Source organism: Protomyctophum parallelum (genome assembly GCF_964188405.1).
Source record: "Protomyctophum parallelum genome assembly, chromosome: 10".
In the NCBI taxonomy this organism is placed as follows: domain Eukaryota; kingdom Metazoa; phylum Chordata; class Actinopteri; order Myctophiformes; family Myctophidae; genus Protomyctophum; species Protomyctophum parallelum.
This window is the reverse complement of record NC_139704.1, coordinates 22,121,000-22,138,769: the sequence shown is the minus strand read 5'-3', so window position 1 is coordinate 22,138,769 and position 17,770 is coordinate 22,121,000. Positions and strand designations below refer to the sequence as shown.

At 43.3% G+C, this 17,770-nt stretch overlaps 1 protein-coding gene across 3 annotated transcripts in view; it reads left to right on the top strand.

Moving 5' to 3' along the window:
- The window catches only part of slc25a28 (solute carrier family 25 member 28), a 74,478-nt gene extending 58,614 nt beyond the window's left edge, over positions 1 to 15,864 (top strand). The window contains exons 1-5 of one of the 3 annotated variants that reach the window (XR_014569874.1): positions 3,722 to 4,318; positions 9,851 to 10,079; positions 11,681 to 11,737; positions 13,639 to 15,382; positions 15,644 to 15,864. Coding sequence is in view for 2 of the 3 variants with exons in the window: in XM_083775354.1 (XP_083631480.1) it covers positions 3,869 to 4,318; positions 9,851 to 10,079; positions 11,681 to 11,737; positions 13,639 to 14,240 (1,338 nt within the window). In the remaining variant the exon portion in view is untranslated. Of the gene's footprint in view, positions 1 to 3,721; positions 4,319 to 9,850; positions 10,080 to 11,680; positions 11,738 to 13,638 lie in introns of those variants that run through there. The other 2 variants (XM_083775354.1, XM_083775355.1) reach the window with 2 other exon arrangements.
- The last annotated feature ends 1,906 nt before the right edge of the window (positions 15,865 to 17,770 follow it).

The window sequence follows — 17,770 nt, the reverse complement described above, 5'->3', positions numbered from 1 at the left end:
GATGTATTTCACATTTAATTTACCACTTGAATGAGTTACCCATAATGTTAACAGAGCAGAGGGGAGACGGCAGATAGAGAACCTGACTCTTTTAAGGGACGTCACTGCCTTTACGAGGCTACGAGCGCCGACTTTGAAGAATGGATCATAATTCTCATACATCCCGATCCCGACTGACTTTGTTCATTCATTTCATGTCTATATTGTGAACATGTCACGGGCTTACTAATATGTTCTACCTACCTCGGAGCTCCGATGGTGTGTTATACGTTGTCAACTTGTTGTATAATTAACTTGGCTGAATAGTTGTGTAAATAACCCAGCTAAAGAGTGACATTATATCCTGAAATTGTCATACCTAGTAAATTCTCCAGAGTATTAATAATTAGTCTTGCAAGATGCTGTTTAGATAATTTTCCACAAATACATGGCATATAAAAAGAAACACAACAAATATATCTGGGTATTGAAACCCTCAAGGGATGCGACTGTGATGTATATACTGTGCGGCTGCGCCCACTTTAACTTGAAATTTACAATGTTAGCACTTTTGAATCTCTGATGGAGTATATTATAGTATATTGTGGGTTTTATATTTAGATGGCAGGTATGTGACATTGAAAAGGACAAATCAAACATATGGGACACTTTATTAGAACACAAAAATAATCGCTACAGCCTCAGTAATGAACCAGTGATATATATTTCATGATATCTCTCATAGGGATTGCATTGACAGCTGCAGTACACCGTTCAAACGGACAAGAAGTGGGGCCGCTGTCTCATTTGGGGGCGTGAAATTTGTAGTCCCCGTGTGTCTCTATATTGGGGCTGTAGTGGTGTCAAGGTTAGAAGAGGTCGAAAGACTAACCTGAATACACAGGACATTAATTGTTTACTACTTCCAAGTTACAGAAGGCCACGGCACATAATCCATTAACAATTTATTTTGTTCGGTTCTGTGCATATAGTTTCCACACTCTTAATGGGACATTATAGGGACAGCACATGCAGTTCTGCAGGTCCTAATTGGGCCAAGACAATAACAAACTATCAGAGGCGTGTAGACCTATTCAGTGTTGTGCCGCGTATTGGGTTACGGACCCCAATTTCATATGATTGTAATCTTTTCATTTTGGTTCCATTTGTAGCTACACTCTCTGAGTTAGAGACAGCTGAGGGTCCATTTGTTCGGGACCCCCTGGAACTCCCTTTAAAGGGATTGTGACATTAAAAAAAAGGTTTTGGAATTGTTCTTATTTTTTTTAGGTTTTCTAAGCTCAATTGCACCCAAAAAACATGAACTTTTAACATTCAGTAGATTTTATGTGATCTGGGGTTTTCTGGCTCAAACAGGTGCTCTGATTTGCCGGCAGTTTGTGATGTAAGATCCTGCAAATCCCATATATGTCAATGGGATTTGCCAGCAAAATCCACTGAAGTTCAGGTTTTTTGGGTGTAATTGAGGTCATAAAACCTAAAACAAAAAACAAAAATAAATGAAAATGAATGTCATAAAACCTTTAAGGACGCCTGGGGGTCCCCAGACGACCCCACGCTGAGAACGTTAATTTCCTATTTTACAACTTTATTGTGAACACTATCTCTGCTTAGATAAGAGAAGATAGGCTAGTTGGTCCAAATTCCTGTAGCTTGAATGGCATATTGATTAGCCAATGAAAGGAGAGGGATTGGTAGCTGCAGTGTAGGCTAACGGCCTAACCAGATTCCATTTCCTTCATGCCAGTCAGTGTAGGTCAGTGTCGGTCAGTACCTCGGCCTCGGCTTTAGCTCAACGCTGATTGATTGATTAATTGATTGATTGATTGATTGAAATTTGTATTAACAGTTTGTAGAATGGGTAGACTACAGTTCAACGAAAGTACGGGTCAATACTGCTAAGAGGATAAAACCAGAAAAAGCACTTAAGGTCCGCACATACCGAGCCCGTTTTTCAGATTTTTTGCTGCGTTTCTCCATCGATTTTCCGAAAAACGTGGCCGGTGTGCATGCGACCACCTTTATATACACTATAGCCTAGGCTATGCAAAAAAAAGGAAATCATCATATACACGGTTAGAAAATAAGGGGAAATATTAAATTCAAAATATGTAGGCTACAGTATAGTCAAGTAGGGGGGGGGTGGCCCAGGCCATAGCGTAACGGTCTGGGCACCGGACTGGTGATCCAGTCGCGGTGTGCCGCGGGTTCGACTCCCGAACCCGACACGGCCTTTACCGCATGTCATCCCCCCATCTCTCTCCCGTTTCCTGTCAGCCTACTATCTGTCCCTTAAAAAATCAATAAAAGGCGTAAGCCGCAAAAAAAAATATCTTAAAAAAAAAAAAAGTAGGGGGGGGGCAGTTTCGAATTGCAGCCGCTCTCTTTGAGAGCGGTATTGAAGGAGTCTAGGGATTCACATTTCTTAAAAGCTTGTTGGCAGGGCGTTACACATTTTAGTGGCATAGGAGCTAAATTAGTTTAATTGATTGATTGATTGATTGAAATCTTTATTAACAGTTTGTAGAATTTACAGTACATTTTAAGCACAAACTCAATACAAAGACTGTCAACTGTGAGTGGACGACCCAATTAAGCATTACACTTGTTTACAACAGGGTCCACATTGTTCAATTCATCAAAACATATAAAGACATACAAACATTTAGAGACATACAAATAGACATTTCTCTGTAGGTAAAGAACAGAACAGGAATTCATCATATGGGAAGCAAAAAAGGGAAAAGATACAATATACAGTGAGGGAAAATGGGGGGGGGGGGGGATTCAGATTTTACAGAGGCCAGTTTCGAAATGCAGCCATCCGTAGGTGCCCTTTGAGAGCGGTTTTGAAGGAGTCAAGGGATTCACATGTCTTAATGACTGTTGGTAGGGCGTTCCACATTTTGGTGGCATAGGAGCGAAAATAATTTAGTCCCTTGTTTGTGCCGAATCTGGGTTGTACATGGTTTGTTGCACTCCCTCTGGTGTTGTGGGTGTGGACTTCGTTTACATTAAGGAAGTATTTAGACAGGTACATGGGTATCTTGGTGGTGTATCGAATCTTGTGGACCAGACCCATTGCAAGATGCTGTACTCTGTCGTCGACCCTAAGCCATCCCAGCCTGTCAAAGTGGGCAGGGGTGAGGTGGGTTCGGGGGGTGAGGCCAAGTAGGAGCCTGACCAGTTTGTTTTGAGAGGTCTGGAGCCTTGTTTTAAGGGCCTTTGAGGTGCTGTGGTACCAAGAGGTGGATGCATAGTCAAAGAAACCTTGTACGAGGGCTCCTGTTAAGGTCTTCAAGGTGTTTTTGCTGACCAGTGAGGAGATCCTGTAAAGGAATCTTGTTCTTTGATTGACTTTTTTGATTACGTTGGTGGCCATTTTATCACCGGAAAGATTGGCCTCCAGGATGGAACCTAGGTAGGTAATTTGATCTTTTTTAACTCCTTGAGCCGATTCTGGTTTGAACGTGACTGCTGGCTTGTAGATAGGCCTATTTTCTTTTCGTCAAGTGACACCGCACTGCAATGGAATATATTTTACTTTTGTTATTATTATTATTATTATTATTATTATTATTCACTTAGTAGTAGTTGTCATGTCCGGCCTGGAGCGGAGACGGAAACGACCTGTGTGCTTTTGTGGATATTTCCGGAAGCAGTGGCAGTGGGCGGGCTTTACTACCGGGCGGATATCCGCACTGCTATGCTCGCCTCGGGAATGGCGAGACGTGTGCGTGTGGAGATGGCAGCAGCAGCAGAGCCGTGAAGGAGAGGATGTTGATGAAACTTATGAATCATAATAACTCACAACAACCAGAACCAAAGAGACTTGAAGCCGTCCTCCTCCTGGCCCTGCAGGCTCTGAATGGAAGCGGACGCCTTCGTGAGGCGGCGGCGGGGGACGACGACGGAGGAGGCACCGGTGCCACCACCGGGCTCCTCGCCGCCACCGGTCGCCGGTGCCTCCGCCGGGGCAGAAGCTCGATGGCTCCTCGGGGGAGGAGGAGGAATAGGACGAGGACTGTGGGGGATCTCTGAGAGTAGCCGGACTAGTATGTCATTCATTTCGACGCCGCCACATCCTCTTCGGCTCGGAGGAGGAGAGCTGCAGAAAGTTCATTTTAGTTGCGTTGCGGTTCCGGACCTGCTGGGAGGAGAGGGGGACCTCCACCACCGGGACTGTGGTGGTGGTGGAGATGACGAGCCGGACTATGAGGGTCTCCCCGTGGGAGCGTCCACCAGCACGCACATGCTGGCTGGGGCCGTGGCGGGGATCATGGAGCACTGCCTCATGTTCCCCATCGACTGTGTCAAGGTATAGCCGAGCGGCATCGATGCTAGTATAGCGGTGTGGCTAACGGGGCTAAAGTGATGGTGTGGTTCTGTCTAAACTGTGTGCAGTCGGTGTGTTAGCATCATGGTCTAAACTCTTGTTAGCTTAGCGCTTCAACTAGCCTGCCGTGCTAAAGTAAACACAGTGCAGCAGCGGCAGGGCTGTCCCCGTGCGAGCGACCAGACCAGGGCAAGGTCAGTCAGTGTCATGAGTGGACCCCAATGGAGGGTCCATTGGGTGACCGTGAAGTGACAATTTAAAAGGAACAAGGTCCCTGGCTAATGTGACAAATATGCCGTAAAACATGATTATACTTGCCCTCTAACTAAATTTTACACTTAAATATTTTATTTCTTTCATAAATAGAGAATATTTCACTGCTCCTGTTAGAAGTTGATGATGTCATATGTCTGTGTGGTCCAGCCCTATGGAATATATAGAATGCACATCCTAATACAAACTATTTTAAAATGTTGCTTTGATGCTCATATTATCCTTAGGAAGCATACAGTTGTTTTGTATTAGCATATGCACTCCATAGTCCATACATTCTATAGGGCTAGACCACATGGACATGACATCATCGTATTTAAGTGTTTTTTATTTTATTTTAGTTGTAGAGGGCAAGTATAATGTTTTAACGCATATTTGTCTTATTAGCCAGGGATCCTTTTAGGGCATTTAAGACACCTGTTATACACCAAAGTTCATTACTGCAATGGTTACATTTGTACCCAGTTTAGTCACCCATAAAGGTACAATTTTGTACCCAAGGTTACATACCCAGTGACTCGCCCATATACACATGACGGATATTAAATGATGGTACTAAAGCAGGCCTAATATCACGATGAATTAATTAAATAATTTGATGATATGAAACTACCAAAGCAAATGTCATCACTTGTTGCATGTCAACACAGCACCAGTCATTGCGTGTGAAGTCATACTTTCAACAGGTTCATTTAACTGAAAAAAAAATGTTTTTTCTACTTTCACCTTTGGTTCAAATGGAACCAAATGGACCCTTATGCGGTGAGTTAACAGACCCCTAAAATGCCAATTTGGTTCCCAACTATCAAACATTTGACCACATTGATCCACCACACTGGCACACACATGTGCCTCAACACAGACCATTATGTGTTTTTTATTTGGCGATTCCAAACACCTGCCATCATTGGTGAGCGATGGAGAATGACCCCCGCTCCTCCTCCTCCTCACTACGAAAGAAAACAGGCCTGTCTTTTTTTTCTGATAAGTCAACCCATTGTTTATTAAAAATAAGTTTTAAAATGTTTGGTGACGGACTGTCTCAGGAGGAGGCATGCGAGTTATGCTCACATGCAAGTCATGCCGGCTGAAAGGTGGCCAGCTTTAACAAATATATCCCTGTTGGGTGGGAGGTGCCCTCGTTGGAAATGGGCCTTATATGTGCGATCACTGGCACTGATGTTGTAGTACGGTTGAGGATAGTGTTGCGTTGTGTGGGCTTGTTCAATTATGTAAAGTCCAATGAAAAGGCTGTAGACAGGTTTAATGGAACCTAGCACTGGCATATTTAATGATTACAAAATGAGACCACGTGACGTCCCTTCATGATAAATAAATATGAACAGCAAATGAACATGAATAAAAGCAGATACGACCTGTTATATTGCGAATCTATCGAGATTCGCTCCATATCAGTCCGTTGGTAGGGCGCCCCTCGAAGCACAGGTCAGCACTCGGATGTCTGTCCTGGAGAGCTCTGACGTGTCTCTACTTTTTCAGACAAAGGTCTACTTTTTTACCATCAACAGCCCCACGTTGTTGAATTTAATTAAACCAAAAGCAGGCAGTGCTGTATTGCCTCAGTCAGTATGTCTGTTTCAGTGGTAATGAATAATGCCATTATAAAGGCAGGGTGGTCAGCTGCCTGTGTCATGCTGAAAAGCTATTCTGGTGAGCTTCATCAAGCTTCATCGATGTCTCCGTCGTTTGTTGTCCAATGTCTTCCGGTCCTCTGTTTCAGCCAGTCTGAATTCATTTTGTGGTTGTTTTAGGTTTTATCATTCATTCACTAATATAGGCATCGCATGCAGGTGAATGTCTACTAGATTGTAAAGGCGAACCAATTTTGGGTCAGATAATTATTAGAAAGATAATTATTAGAGCGATGTTTGGGAGTAGAAGAAAAATCAAATCAAGGAAGAAGTTGTACCCACATGGCAGTGACTTTGGTCAGAAAATAGGTAGACTACAGTTATAACAGAATATGATGAACTGTCAGGAGAGATCAGATAACCCCACTAAGATAATTTAGCAACTTACATTTATTTTATAGTCTCATGTCAACTTACATTTTATAGTATTCCGAGTGTGAGTGTCCCTTTGTCCAGCACCTCACTTAAGTTTTCTTCAGCAGATGAGCGGTGGTTCTTTTTGCATAGTATTCTGCTTACAATTTTGTCTGCAAATTGTCTGTGTCATCACTTGCAATTGCACTACTTTATCCTGTATGAGTTCTCTCCTGTTTAAATGAAATTTGTATCGCAGAATCTGATTTGAAGAAGTGGGTGAAGTTACAATTTACAATTTAGGCATTTAGCAGACGCTCTTAATCCAGAGCGACTTACATTAAGCAGGAACAAAAAGCATGGGAATACATCACATATATACCACATACCACATACCGATATATATTTTTTGGGTGCACGCTCCATCATTTTGTAGTATACTATGGAATTATTTTTTCCGTATACTAAAAAGATAACCTTGTTCGCCGAGTTTTCTCACTTTGAAAAGGAAAAAATAACTGAAAAGCTGTCTCTTCAACCAGTCATGAAACTGTTTTCATGACCTGGAAATGTTGTTGCATTGAAATTCTATTTACATTCTGCATTAAGTGCAAAGTTCCTTGCTGAGTGGGGGGCGCTCAGGATATCGTCTCTGTTGGGTGGAAACCTCATATGTCCAACACGGTTACTTTTCAGGAGTCTACTCCAAAAACGGCAAAAGTAGCAGATCTTCAAGCTCAAACCGCATTGCTTCGCTCCACATTTCGAGTTTGTAGATCTGCTACTTTAGTGTGATGCTCTAGTATGATAGTAGTAGTAGAGTAGAGCATTGATTTACAAGTTAGGATATGGAGATATCAACAGTATGTAAACAACACCCCTCTTACAGCATACCTAGAGTAAGACTCACCCAGAAAATAATGTGTTCTAAATCCTAACTGTTTTCTGATAAACCTATGTTTCTATGTCAGTGGCAGAATCAAATATTTGAGTTAAAAACGAATATATATTTAAAGATTTGCACCACATTTTCACGATTTTTCAACGCTATGAGCTTGTAGATCTGCTATTTTTCAATAGCTAAAGTATAACATAATGCTTTAACAGGAAAAACTTTACATAAGTACAGCCTCATTCATACCTCATTACAAGTCAAATAATCAATTTTACAAGCTCACAGCGCGTCGCGAGCTTGTGGATGGGATATTTTCTGCATAAGCAGGTAGAGAGGTTAATAATTATTCTCAAACTAAATTCAACGGCCTTGTTTACTTACTACAGGGCTGTTAATTGGACAATGATAACAACGGATTTCAAACTTTGCCCTTAGTAGTAGTTACAAAACAGTACAATCTCTAACCCACACACGCACACACCGTAAAAGTCACATTGCACAACATTTTTTGGCATTGCACTCCCTGGGTCTGTATTATGCAAGATGAGTTTGGGACAGCCATTGAGGAAGTGGTTGATTGTAGGGCTTGTTGGCTTAGGCTATATTGAATCATTGTAGTGATAGTGTATATGAGTCTACACTTTGACGATGGAGAGGGCCACGATATTTCCACACTCACTCCAGAGGGCCACGTGGCATATTACTGTCGTAGCAAAAATAGCCGATCTACAAAGCTCGCGTTTTGAGCTTGTAGATAGGCTATTTTTTTTATTGAATTGAAATATTTGAATTTGAATGTTTATTTTTTTATTTTTTTTATCCTGAATGAAAAAAAACCTTTTTATTTAATTTCAAATTAATTTAGTTACAGTTATGTTAACTTTATGAACTAAATCCAAACACATTGGACATACAAAAGCGGGTCATGTTTGGAATTGTAACAGCTGAAATCAATAATCAGCTGAAATCACCTTCACTAAGGGAAGTGAAGGTGGGGGCCACATGTGGCCCCCGGGCCACCAGTTGCCCATGTATGGTCTACACAGTAGATATCGTCTGGGATGTTGGATGTCATATCTTTATGGCATAAATGTTATCTTTTCCTGGTTACAGTAAAAGTGATTCATTGAGTCATTTTCTTTATTAGAAAGGTTGTCTAATTTACCTTTTCCACATTTTAGTTATTATATGTATTACTGATGATTATTTATCAAAGATCTGAAGTATTCTTTTTAGTGAAAAGCCTACAATCTCATCTTGATGTCATCAATGTTTAGGTAATTGGTCCATAATGCCCATACAAGCATTTTCCCATTAGCTAAATGTGAAATAATTTAAATAAATGGATGTAAAAAAAATCCTCTTGTCAGTCAAGCTCCCTCGTCCTGAAATGTGAAGTGATGCGAAGAATACAGACTCCAATGTTAGTACTTACTGCGCACAGCATTCCACAGCTGTTGATTAGTGATTTGAGCCCCCACACACACACACACACACACACACACACACACTCTCTGCACTGCAGGCAATGAGTGTCCAGTCAGGCGGAAGTCCAATGTTTCAAGTTATGCAGATAGTGTCTTGTGGGGGTGGGAGGGGGCTGTCCACTTAAACCTTATTTTACTGGACGGGAACCCGTTTTGGTGTTTTAACTAAGCATTATGTTATACTTTAGCTATTGAAAAATAGCAGATCTAGAAGCTCATAGCGTGCCACGAGCTTGTAGGTCCGCTATTTTTTTTAAATCGTGAAAATGTGGCACAAATCTTTGAATATATATTCTTTCAGAAGACGTTATTTATTTCGACGTCAGGCCTAAATGAATGGTATTTGAATACTAGCATGCCATGTGAATCTCATACTGCAGGACTGAGTGAGTACACATTCATACAATGTCTCGCTAAAAGACATTGATTGAGAGGGCTTTGCCTTAAGGTCAGCAGGAAAAGAGGCTTACAGGAAGTCAGCTTATGTCCCACTTTGACCTTGCATATCATTAACTTGTGCTTCCTTCTATTCAGACCCACTCACACGATGCAGGACAACCAAGTTCCTGTGATTTGACTCAAGCCTTTGCTACGCTTTTCCTTGCCACAATCGACGATATAACTGACCCATGGGCCCAGACTGTTAGTTAGCCGCCCTAGTGCATGCTAGTTGCCTTAACCTTGTTCAGTCGACCTGGTGTTAATGTGACTCTACAGCCCTCAGTGGGTGGGGAAAGAGAGAGAGAGACCTGGTGTTAATGTGACTCTACAGCCCTCAGTGGGTGGTGAAAGAGAGAGAGAGAGAGGGAGCATAACGGTAACTTTGTGATCATGTCTGCTTTCCTTCTCGCAGACGCGCATGCAGAGCCTCCAGCCCGACCCTGCGGCCCGCTACAGGAACGTGATGGACGCTCTTCGGCGAATCGTGACCACCGAGGGCGTCTTGCGGCCAATCAGAGGGCTGAATGCGACGGCCGTAGGGGCGGGACCGGCCCACGCCCTCTATTTCGCCTGCTACGAGAAACTCAAAAAGACTCTAAGCGATGCCATACACCCAGGGGCTAACAGTCATTTAGCTAATGGTACCATAAAAGCATACATGTATTGTATACCATCTACACACACATGTGTGTGTGAAAAGTGTCACGCAGTGCTACAGCAGTTGTGCAGGTGTCTGAACCGTGTCCCTGTTTTTGCCTACCCAATTTCATACCAGTGAGGGGGGGGGGGGGCACACAAATGACCAGTTTGCTAACAACTTGTACTACTACTTTGGTGTTGAAACTTTGAATTCATCCAAGTATAAACTTTCACAACAGCAGACAGCCTATTAAAGTAGGGCTAAACCTTACATATACTAAATTATATTGTTTATATAGGTAAAATAATAATGTTTATATATGTAAAATAACTTTTTATATTTTTCCAAAAATAATTCAAACAGCCAATAGCATATTACAAGTTATGAATCTTGTTAAGCCAACTAAAACAATTGTAAAGGTTCTTTGCTGTAATAAATAAGGCAGTGTGTGACGGGGGTCTCGCCCTCCCACCCCTCACTGGTGCGAAATCGGGTAGGAACAACAGCGACGCGTCTGAGCCATGAGGTCACCGTTAGCCAGCCAGGGAGTTGATAACGGGGCCTGAGGTGACCCCCCCTACCCCTCAATGCCAGCTCTCTCTCTCTGGCTGAGTCAGCCTAATCCAAATATAGACCGGAGACACTACCTGCCTGACCAGTATTTAGTAGCCTTGGCAGGCCATCCGAGGGGAATAAAGCCTCTCATAGCTTGTGTTACAGGTTTAATCTCCTGGGGAAGTACCTGTCATGTCAACTATTGAACTGTTTGAGAAATCCGTCTGATTTTGAGAATTTAGAAAAATAAGCACACAAAAGTCTGTAGTTTTGACACGTGAAGCCCATTCTACCAAAGATTCTTCTTGAAAAATGTCATGCTCTGTCTGACTGTGTCTACATTTACCTACCTTCCTTTGTTGTCTCTACTCTCTCTCTCTCTCTCTCTTCCCTCTTTTCCAGTTTAGTAGGAGTCTTGGTAAGTTCTCTTTCTCACCTGTCTGTCACCTGGCATCTTTCTGTTCGTCCTTTCTTTCCTAGTTCATGGGTTTTGGTTCTTAATCCCCAAGAAGCAATGAACCGCTTTCTCCACTAGGTGTCTCTCTGTGATCAGGTTTAGTCTCTGTGATCAGTTTCTACCAGTCCGGTTTTGCCAAATATATCAATGTTGGATTCCCTGCAGATCCAGAGAACTGCACGTTTATCAACCTGATTTGCAGTCCTAGCAGTGCAGTCTTCTGCTCTGCAGAAAGCCGCACCTCAAATATATGCACTTTATTTATGGGGGGGGGGGGATACTGCAGATTTTAACCTAAATCACCTTGTTCTAACTACAGTGTGGCAGAAACTACCTTGTCGAGTCTGCTGTGTAAATGTTATCAAAGGCGTCACTTCTGTCTATTGCGGAGTTAAGCTAAATACACTTAATACATATGGCAGTTTGCCACACAGGCACACACTATATGTACAGTATAGCCTACGTGTGTCCACACACACACTTCCTCTTTGAGTCCTTGTGTTATTGATAGGTGTCCCAGTGGGGAATTCCAGGACATGGTTCTTGTAGTAATTTTGCCTGTGGTGTCCTCTTGCGGTGTTGTGTTCCAGGAGCTGCAGGGTGTGTGGCCACACTGCTTCACGATGCAGCTATGAACCCTTCTGAAGGTAAAGAAGACATTTCTTCTTACACATACATTGATTTCTTATAAAAAATGAATGACGGACAGGAGGAAGAAACGAAAGGAATGAGTAAAACCAAGTTCATATTCAGACGTGGACGTGCAGAGTGTTAGAGAGGCAGGTGCTGACATCCCATAAGGGCACTTTTAGACAAAAATAGCTGATCTACAAGCTCTCAACGCGTCGCTTTGCGACGCGTTGATCAGCTATGGGGGGAGGGGGAGGGTGCTCTCAGCTATTTTCGGGGGACAACCCAGCACTCTAGCTAGTGGAGATGCGGTATACGACCTGGATTTCTAAACAAAATGTGTTCAAGTTCAGGAGACTTCGGAAAAAAAGGAATTCTCCTGAATGCTGCTTCCAGCATAGTATGGTAAAGGAGTGGCATATGCATTTCTTTCACCATAGTAAATGCTGCATTCGTGGTCTGGAAAGGGCAGTTGTTTTACAGACGGGTAAAAGGGCAGGGGCTGAAGCCCCCTTTGATGTCTGTGTGCATGTCCCTGTTCATATTGTCACTGTTCGCCAGAAACCTTGTATCAACTAATCAACACTCGTCGTACGACGGTGTCACAAATATGGCCAATCTACACGCTCACTCACAGCCCATCACGATGTGGCGCGTTGAGTGTGAGCTTGTACAACGGCTATTTGTGAAAAATGTTAAATTACCAAAATGGTGGTGTCAGGTTGAAAGTTTTATAAATAGTTAACCGATGGAAAGTTGACTAATACTGCATTCACATGGAATCAGGCAAGCTGTAGACGGCAAATGACAAAACCGGCTGGACGGCACGGAACGGTAAAAAGATTAAATATTTTCAATTTGATGCTGTCTGCCGTCACCGGTTCTGTTTGCCATCACCGGTTCTGGCTGCCGTGCCGTCCTGTTCCGTTTACCGTCCTGCTAAAATGACATGCCTGATTCCATGTGAATGCAGTATTGGAGACTAAACTACATTGAATCCATTGGAAGACATTTTCTTTTCTTTCTTTTTCCTCAACGGGTAGCGTTTTGGCACATAACAAAAGTGTGTGTGTGTGTGTGTGTGTGTGTGTGTGTGTGTGTGTGCGCGCGTGTGCGCGTGTGCGTGCATTCCTTCCTCCACAAGTTGAAAGTTGCAACAGAAAATGCAGAAAGTTGCAGGTGCCATGCTCTCTGCATTGAATGGCCTTGAGCCTGTGGTCTAGTAGTTCCTCTGACACGTGTAGGCCACCTGTCCAAGGGTGTCAGTAGAAGGACACCAAGCCAGTGGTGAAAATAGTAGTGTACTCAAATTTTTTACTAAAGTAAAGGTATCAATCCTGCAATGTAGAAATACTGTTAATTAACATCCCGTAATTCGAGATCTACGGTACTTGAGTGAAAGTATATTGTTATCGAAAACGTATTATGCAGAATGTCCCATTTCCAAGTTTTCAAAATGTATAAAAATCTTGAAAATGGCAGATCTACAATCGATTATTTTCAAATGGCCGAAATGTATATGGGGCTGAAGTGATTAAATGTTTTGTAATAAAAATGTACAAAGTAACAAAAAAGGTTTTCAAATAAGTCTAGTGGAGTACAATATTTGCCTCTGAGATGTAGTGGAGTCGAAGACAAAGTATTGGACATTGGAAATACTCAAATAAGGTACAAATACCTCAAAAGCAACATGTACTTAGTTACTTTCCACGGCTTCAGATGTGGGACTGACTGTACTGTTAGAACGATACACTGCAACTCTGTTTTTTGTTTGCGTGAATGTTTGGTCTGCTTTCTTATTAACTTTCCCACCTTTTTTCTTTCTTAAACATCCAATCGCCCCCCCTGCTCCACGTGTCCCATCCATCCATCCATCCGTCAAATGACCCGAAACACACACACAACGGGCACGTCGAAGTGGTGAAGCAGCGCATGCAGATGTACAACTCTCCGTACCGCGGCGTGCTGGAGTGCGTGCGCGCCATATGGGCGGCGGAGGGCGCCGCCGCCTTCTACCGCAGCTACACCACGCAGCTCACCATGAACGTGCCGTTCCAGGCGCTCCACTTCATGACCTATGAGTACCTGCAGGAGCTGCTCAACCCGCGGCGGCAGTACAACCCCTCGTCGCACATGGTGTCGGGGGCGCTGGCCGGGGCCATCGCAGCCGCCGCCACCACCCCGCTGGACGTTTGCAAGACCCTGCTGAACACTCAGGAGTCCCTGGCCCTCCGGCCGTCATCGTCGTCGCCCCACCCCGGGCCCCAGGGGGGGGGGCCGGGGGGGGGGAACAACAACAACAACAGACACATCTCGGGCCTGGCCCACGCCTTCCGGACCGTGTACAGGCTGGGCGGCCTGCAGGGCTTCCTGAAGGGAGTCCAGGCCAGGGTCATCTACCAGATGCCCTCCACGGCCATCAGCTGGTCGGTGTACGAGTTCTTCAAGTACGGCATCACCAAGCACCAGCACGAGAAGAGGAGAGCGCAGCAGCAGCAGCACCGCGAGGCCGAAATGTGAAGGCACGGTGCCCGCCGCCGTCTCCGTCTCAACCACCACCAGTCTGCTCTCTTTTAGAGAGGAAATTAAGTCAACTGCTTGGACTCAGAGAATCAACCACTTTCAGCTGTCTTCACGCCTATCACACAAAGCCAATAAAGAAGGAGAGCACCCTCCCCCTCCCCCCCATGCTGTTTAGTCACCTACATTCCTGCTGTGCTGTTTTAAAGAAGAATGGGAGTGGTTTAAGTTGTGTTACTTGTGTCTAAAGCAGATACTTTATAGGCAGTATTATAATGAGATAATGTGACAATCCTATCATATTTGACAGTTCTGTTCCTCAAAGCTCAGGTTATGAATGAAATTAAGAGGAAAGCCACACTAGTTGGGACTTGGAGAGGCAGCCAGCAGGGGGCAGTGATGTGGCTTTGTCAACTTTGCCTGCAGTCCTGTGGGTTTTCACCGAACTGGCTGTTCTAGGATCAGATCATGAAAGCATAGGATATCTCCCTATGAATGGGTGGGTCTCTTCGTTTTGGTCAGTATGAGAGCACCCCAAGAGCATGTGTACTACTAACTAATCATAATCAAGGTCCTGCCGTGATCTCTTCATCAAGCCATAATTGTCAGTTTAAAACCCATTTTGACCTGGGAACGATTCTACAAATGCCTTCTAAATCCTGACAGTTTTCTGAAAAACCCTATGTTTCTATGTCAGTGGTTCTCAAACTATTTAATGTCAAGGACCCCTAGAATTATATGTATTTGGCCGCTGACCCCCATCTGAGATCTGTTTCCTAGAATGGCATTTTGAACATAAACATCTCAATCTTTCTTGACATCTGTGCATGTGTTGCTAGTCCACTGACTCTTGAATCCATCCTGTAATTGTTAAATCCAATATTTAATGTCATGTTTCAGAGTGACCGAATAGATACATGCAGCATTTAAACGTGTACATGCCGATTAACTTTACTTATCAGCCAGAGGTCCTTTTCAGAGTTAACACATTTTAGTACTTGCCATGCAGGGCATCAAATCTTCCATAACATTGTAACCTGTCAATAACTATTATCATCATTATGCACATTAGACCAGTGGTTTTCAACCAGTGGTCCTTAAAGGGGCTTCGAGGTGGTCCCCAGCTAAATGATGGAGAGTTGGTAACCAAATGGAAGGACCCTTATTAGATCTTTATTACCGGTAGATCTTGAGAGCGTAAGATGAAACTAAATGGTCCATTTGGTTTAATTTTACTGGCTCGAGTAAAACATTTTGTTAAACGTCTGCATTAATTAATTTACAAGAGGTCATGCAATTAGGGAATGTAGAATAATTGTTATTTTGATCAACGTTTGCCTGTTGTCTCTCTTATGTTACCACATCAATACAGCATGGAATTGTGGACAAAATCTTAAATGCAGACAAAAGATATTAATTCTTGGGGTCTGAGAGGCTAAACCTCATAAAATGGTGGTCCGTGACTCAAAAGCAGGTCATTTTTGGTATGAAAAGGGTTGAAAACCACTACTGCTGTCAAGGTAGGGAGAGACATGAGCAAGAGCTGTGATTCTTATTAATTTGTGTGATTGTTCCCACTCAGCCCAACACTGCACTGTCGCTGTTCAATAAAGTCTGAGCTGTAGGCCGCCTCCTGCTCATATTTGCTGGAAAGTCTTGCCTGTCATTGTGACTATGCTGCTTCACCAACATGTCCTTTTGGAAGACATTCATGTAAGTTTCAACCAAGTCACGTAACCCATTAAGGTCACATTCATACCAGAGAGCTTTGCTGCGATTAAAACGAATCCTGCTGCGCATTGTCAGAAAGTGCGCTTCGTTTGGCAGGTGTGAAGGCTCATTCGAATCCTAATGCGCAGCAAATAACCGCATTTTACTCCGCCCAAAAACGTGGGTTTCGAATCGCACTTGACTACGATTCGGTGCAAGTGTGTAAATCCGCAGTAAATAAAGGAAATGAAGCAAACATAATGTGGCGGGTGAGGAGCTGAACACAGTTGGAGACGGAGAAGGCATATTTTACGCAGCGCAAAGATGTCCCGTTACTGTGGATAGACGTGGTCGAATAAGGAGACTGAAGCCCTGATCGAAATGAGGACGTGTACATTAATCAATTGCTTAAGAAAACACATAAAAACACTGCAGTGTATTATAGCCTACATAATATTCTGTCTGTCTGTCTGTGCGTGCCGTAAACATGGAGTGCTGTCACTGTGTGGGACTGGGGAGTTATATCAGTGCGCTCATGCAGCGCTGTACTGCATGCCCAAAAGAACAGTGTGTGGCGGCTGCGTGCGTAGAGAGAGAGGGGGGGGGGGGTCCCAGACGGCACGACACATGCACGTTATGAGTGTAACTTTATCACAGATTTCACTGTGTAGGCTATAGTTTATGAATGGAACACATTGATAAAGGTCCCCCCTGCTGCGTTTCCAATTGCTGCGAATGACAGTGTGAAGGCAAACCCCAGCCAATTAAATATGCAAGAATCCCAATTCCCCGCCCATACGGATCTGAGTCTACCGAAGTATTAGGTGAGAATCTGACCTAAGACCTGAGGCCGATTCCACAAAGATCTGAAAAATGTATTATCTATTATTTGGCCCACCGACCCCCATTTCAAAACGTTTATCTTCCAGGGAATGGGTCCCCCGGAAGCAAAAAAACTGTAGTGTACGTAGGCTGCGTTTTCTTAAAGTGGGTGCCGCAGAATACTTTGATATTTGACTTTGTAAAACAGACCTGAGTTACACTGTACTCTACCAGATCTACAAGCTCACAACGTGTGCCATTGTGACATGTTGGAAACTTGTAGATCGCCTATTTTTGCCAAATGGACGGCACGGAACGGTAAAAAGATTAAATATTTTCAATTTGTTTCCCCTCAGAATAGGGATGCTGGGGGTTAAACGTTAAATGTACAAGAATTATAGACGCTCGTATTTGGGAGAGAAAGTTGCAGAGTAGGGTATGCATTTCCAGTGTCCATATCCATATAGGCTATAGCCCTGGAACATGACTGTCTGCCATGATGATTATCATGACAGTCATGCAGGAACATGACTGCCATGATGATTATCATGACAGTCATGCAGTAACTTTGCCCTGTTTTTTGCGCTCGCTGCATTTACAAGATTTCCGTATATATAAACATTCAGATTTCAAATATAAAGAATTGCTGCGTCCCGCGTTGTTTAAAGGTATATTCAGTGATTTCACTCAAAAAACCTTAGGTTTCGTTTTTGGCTGTGGGAACCAGCCTTTCGTCCAATCAGGATAGAGAGTCAAAAACGAAACCTAAGGTTTTTTGACCCCCAGGGGTTAACTGGGGACAGGGAGGAACTCCTTATATGGTCAGCACACTCTATAGTAGGGAGGATTATCACAAGTTAAACAAAACAAAAAAATAAGTGATATTTGAATTAAGTGAAATCACTGAATATACCTTTAATAAAAAGCATTTTTGTCCGAGCTCCCCGGCTACTTTTTTCAAACGGGATTCGTTTGGGAAACCACAGTTGCACACCGGG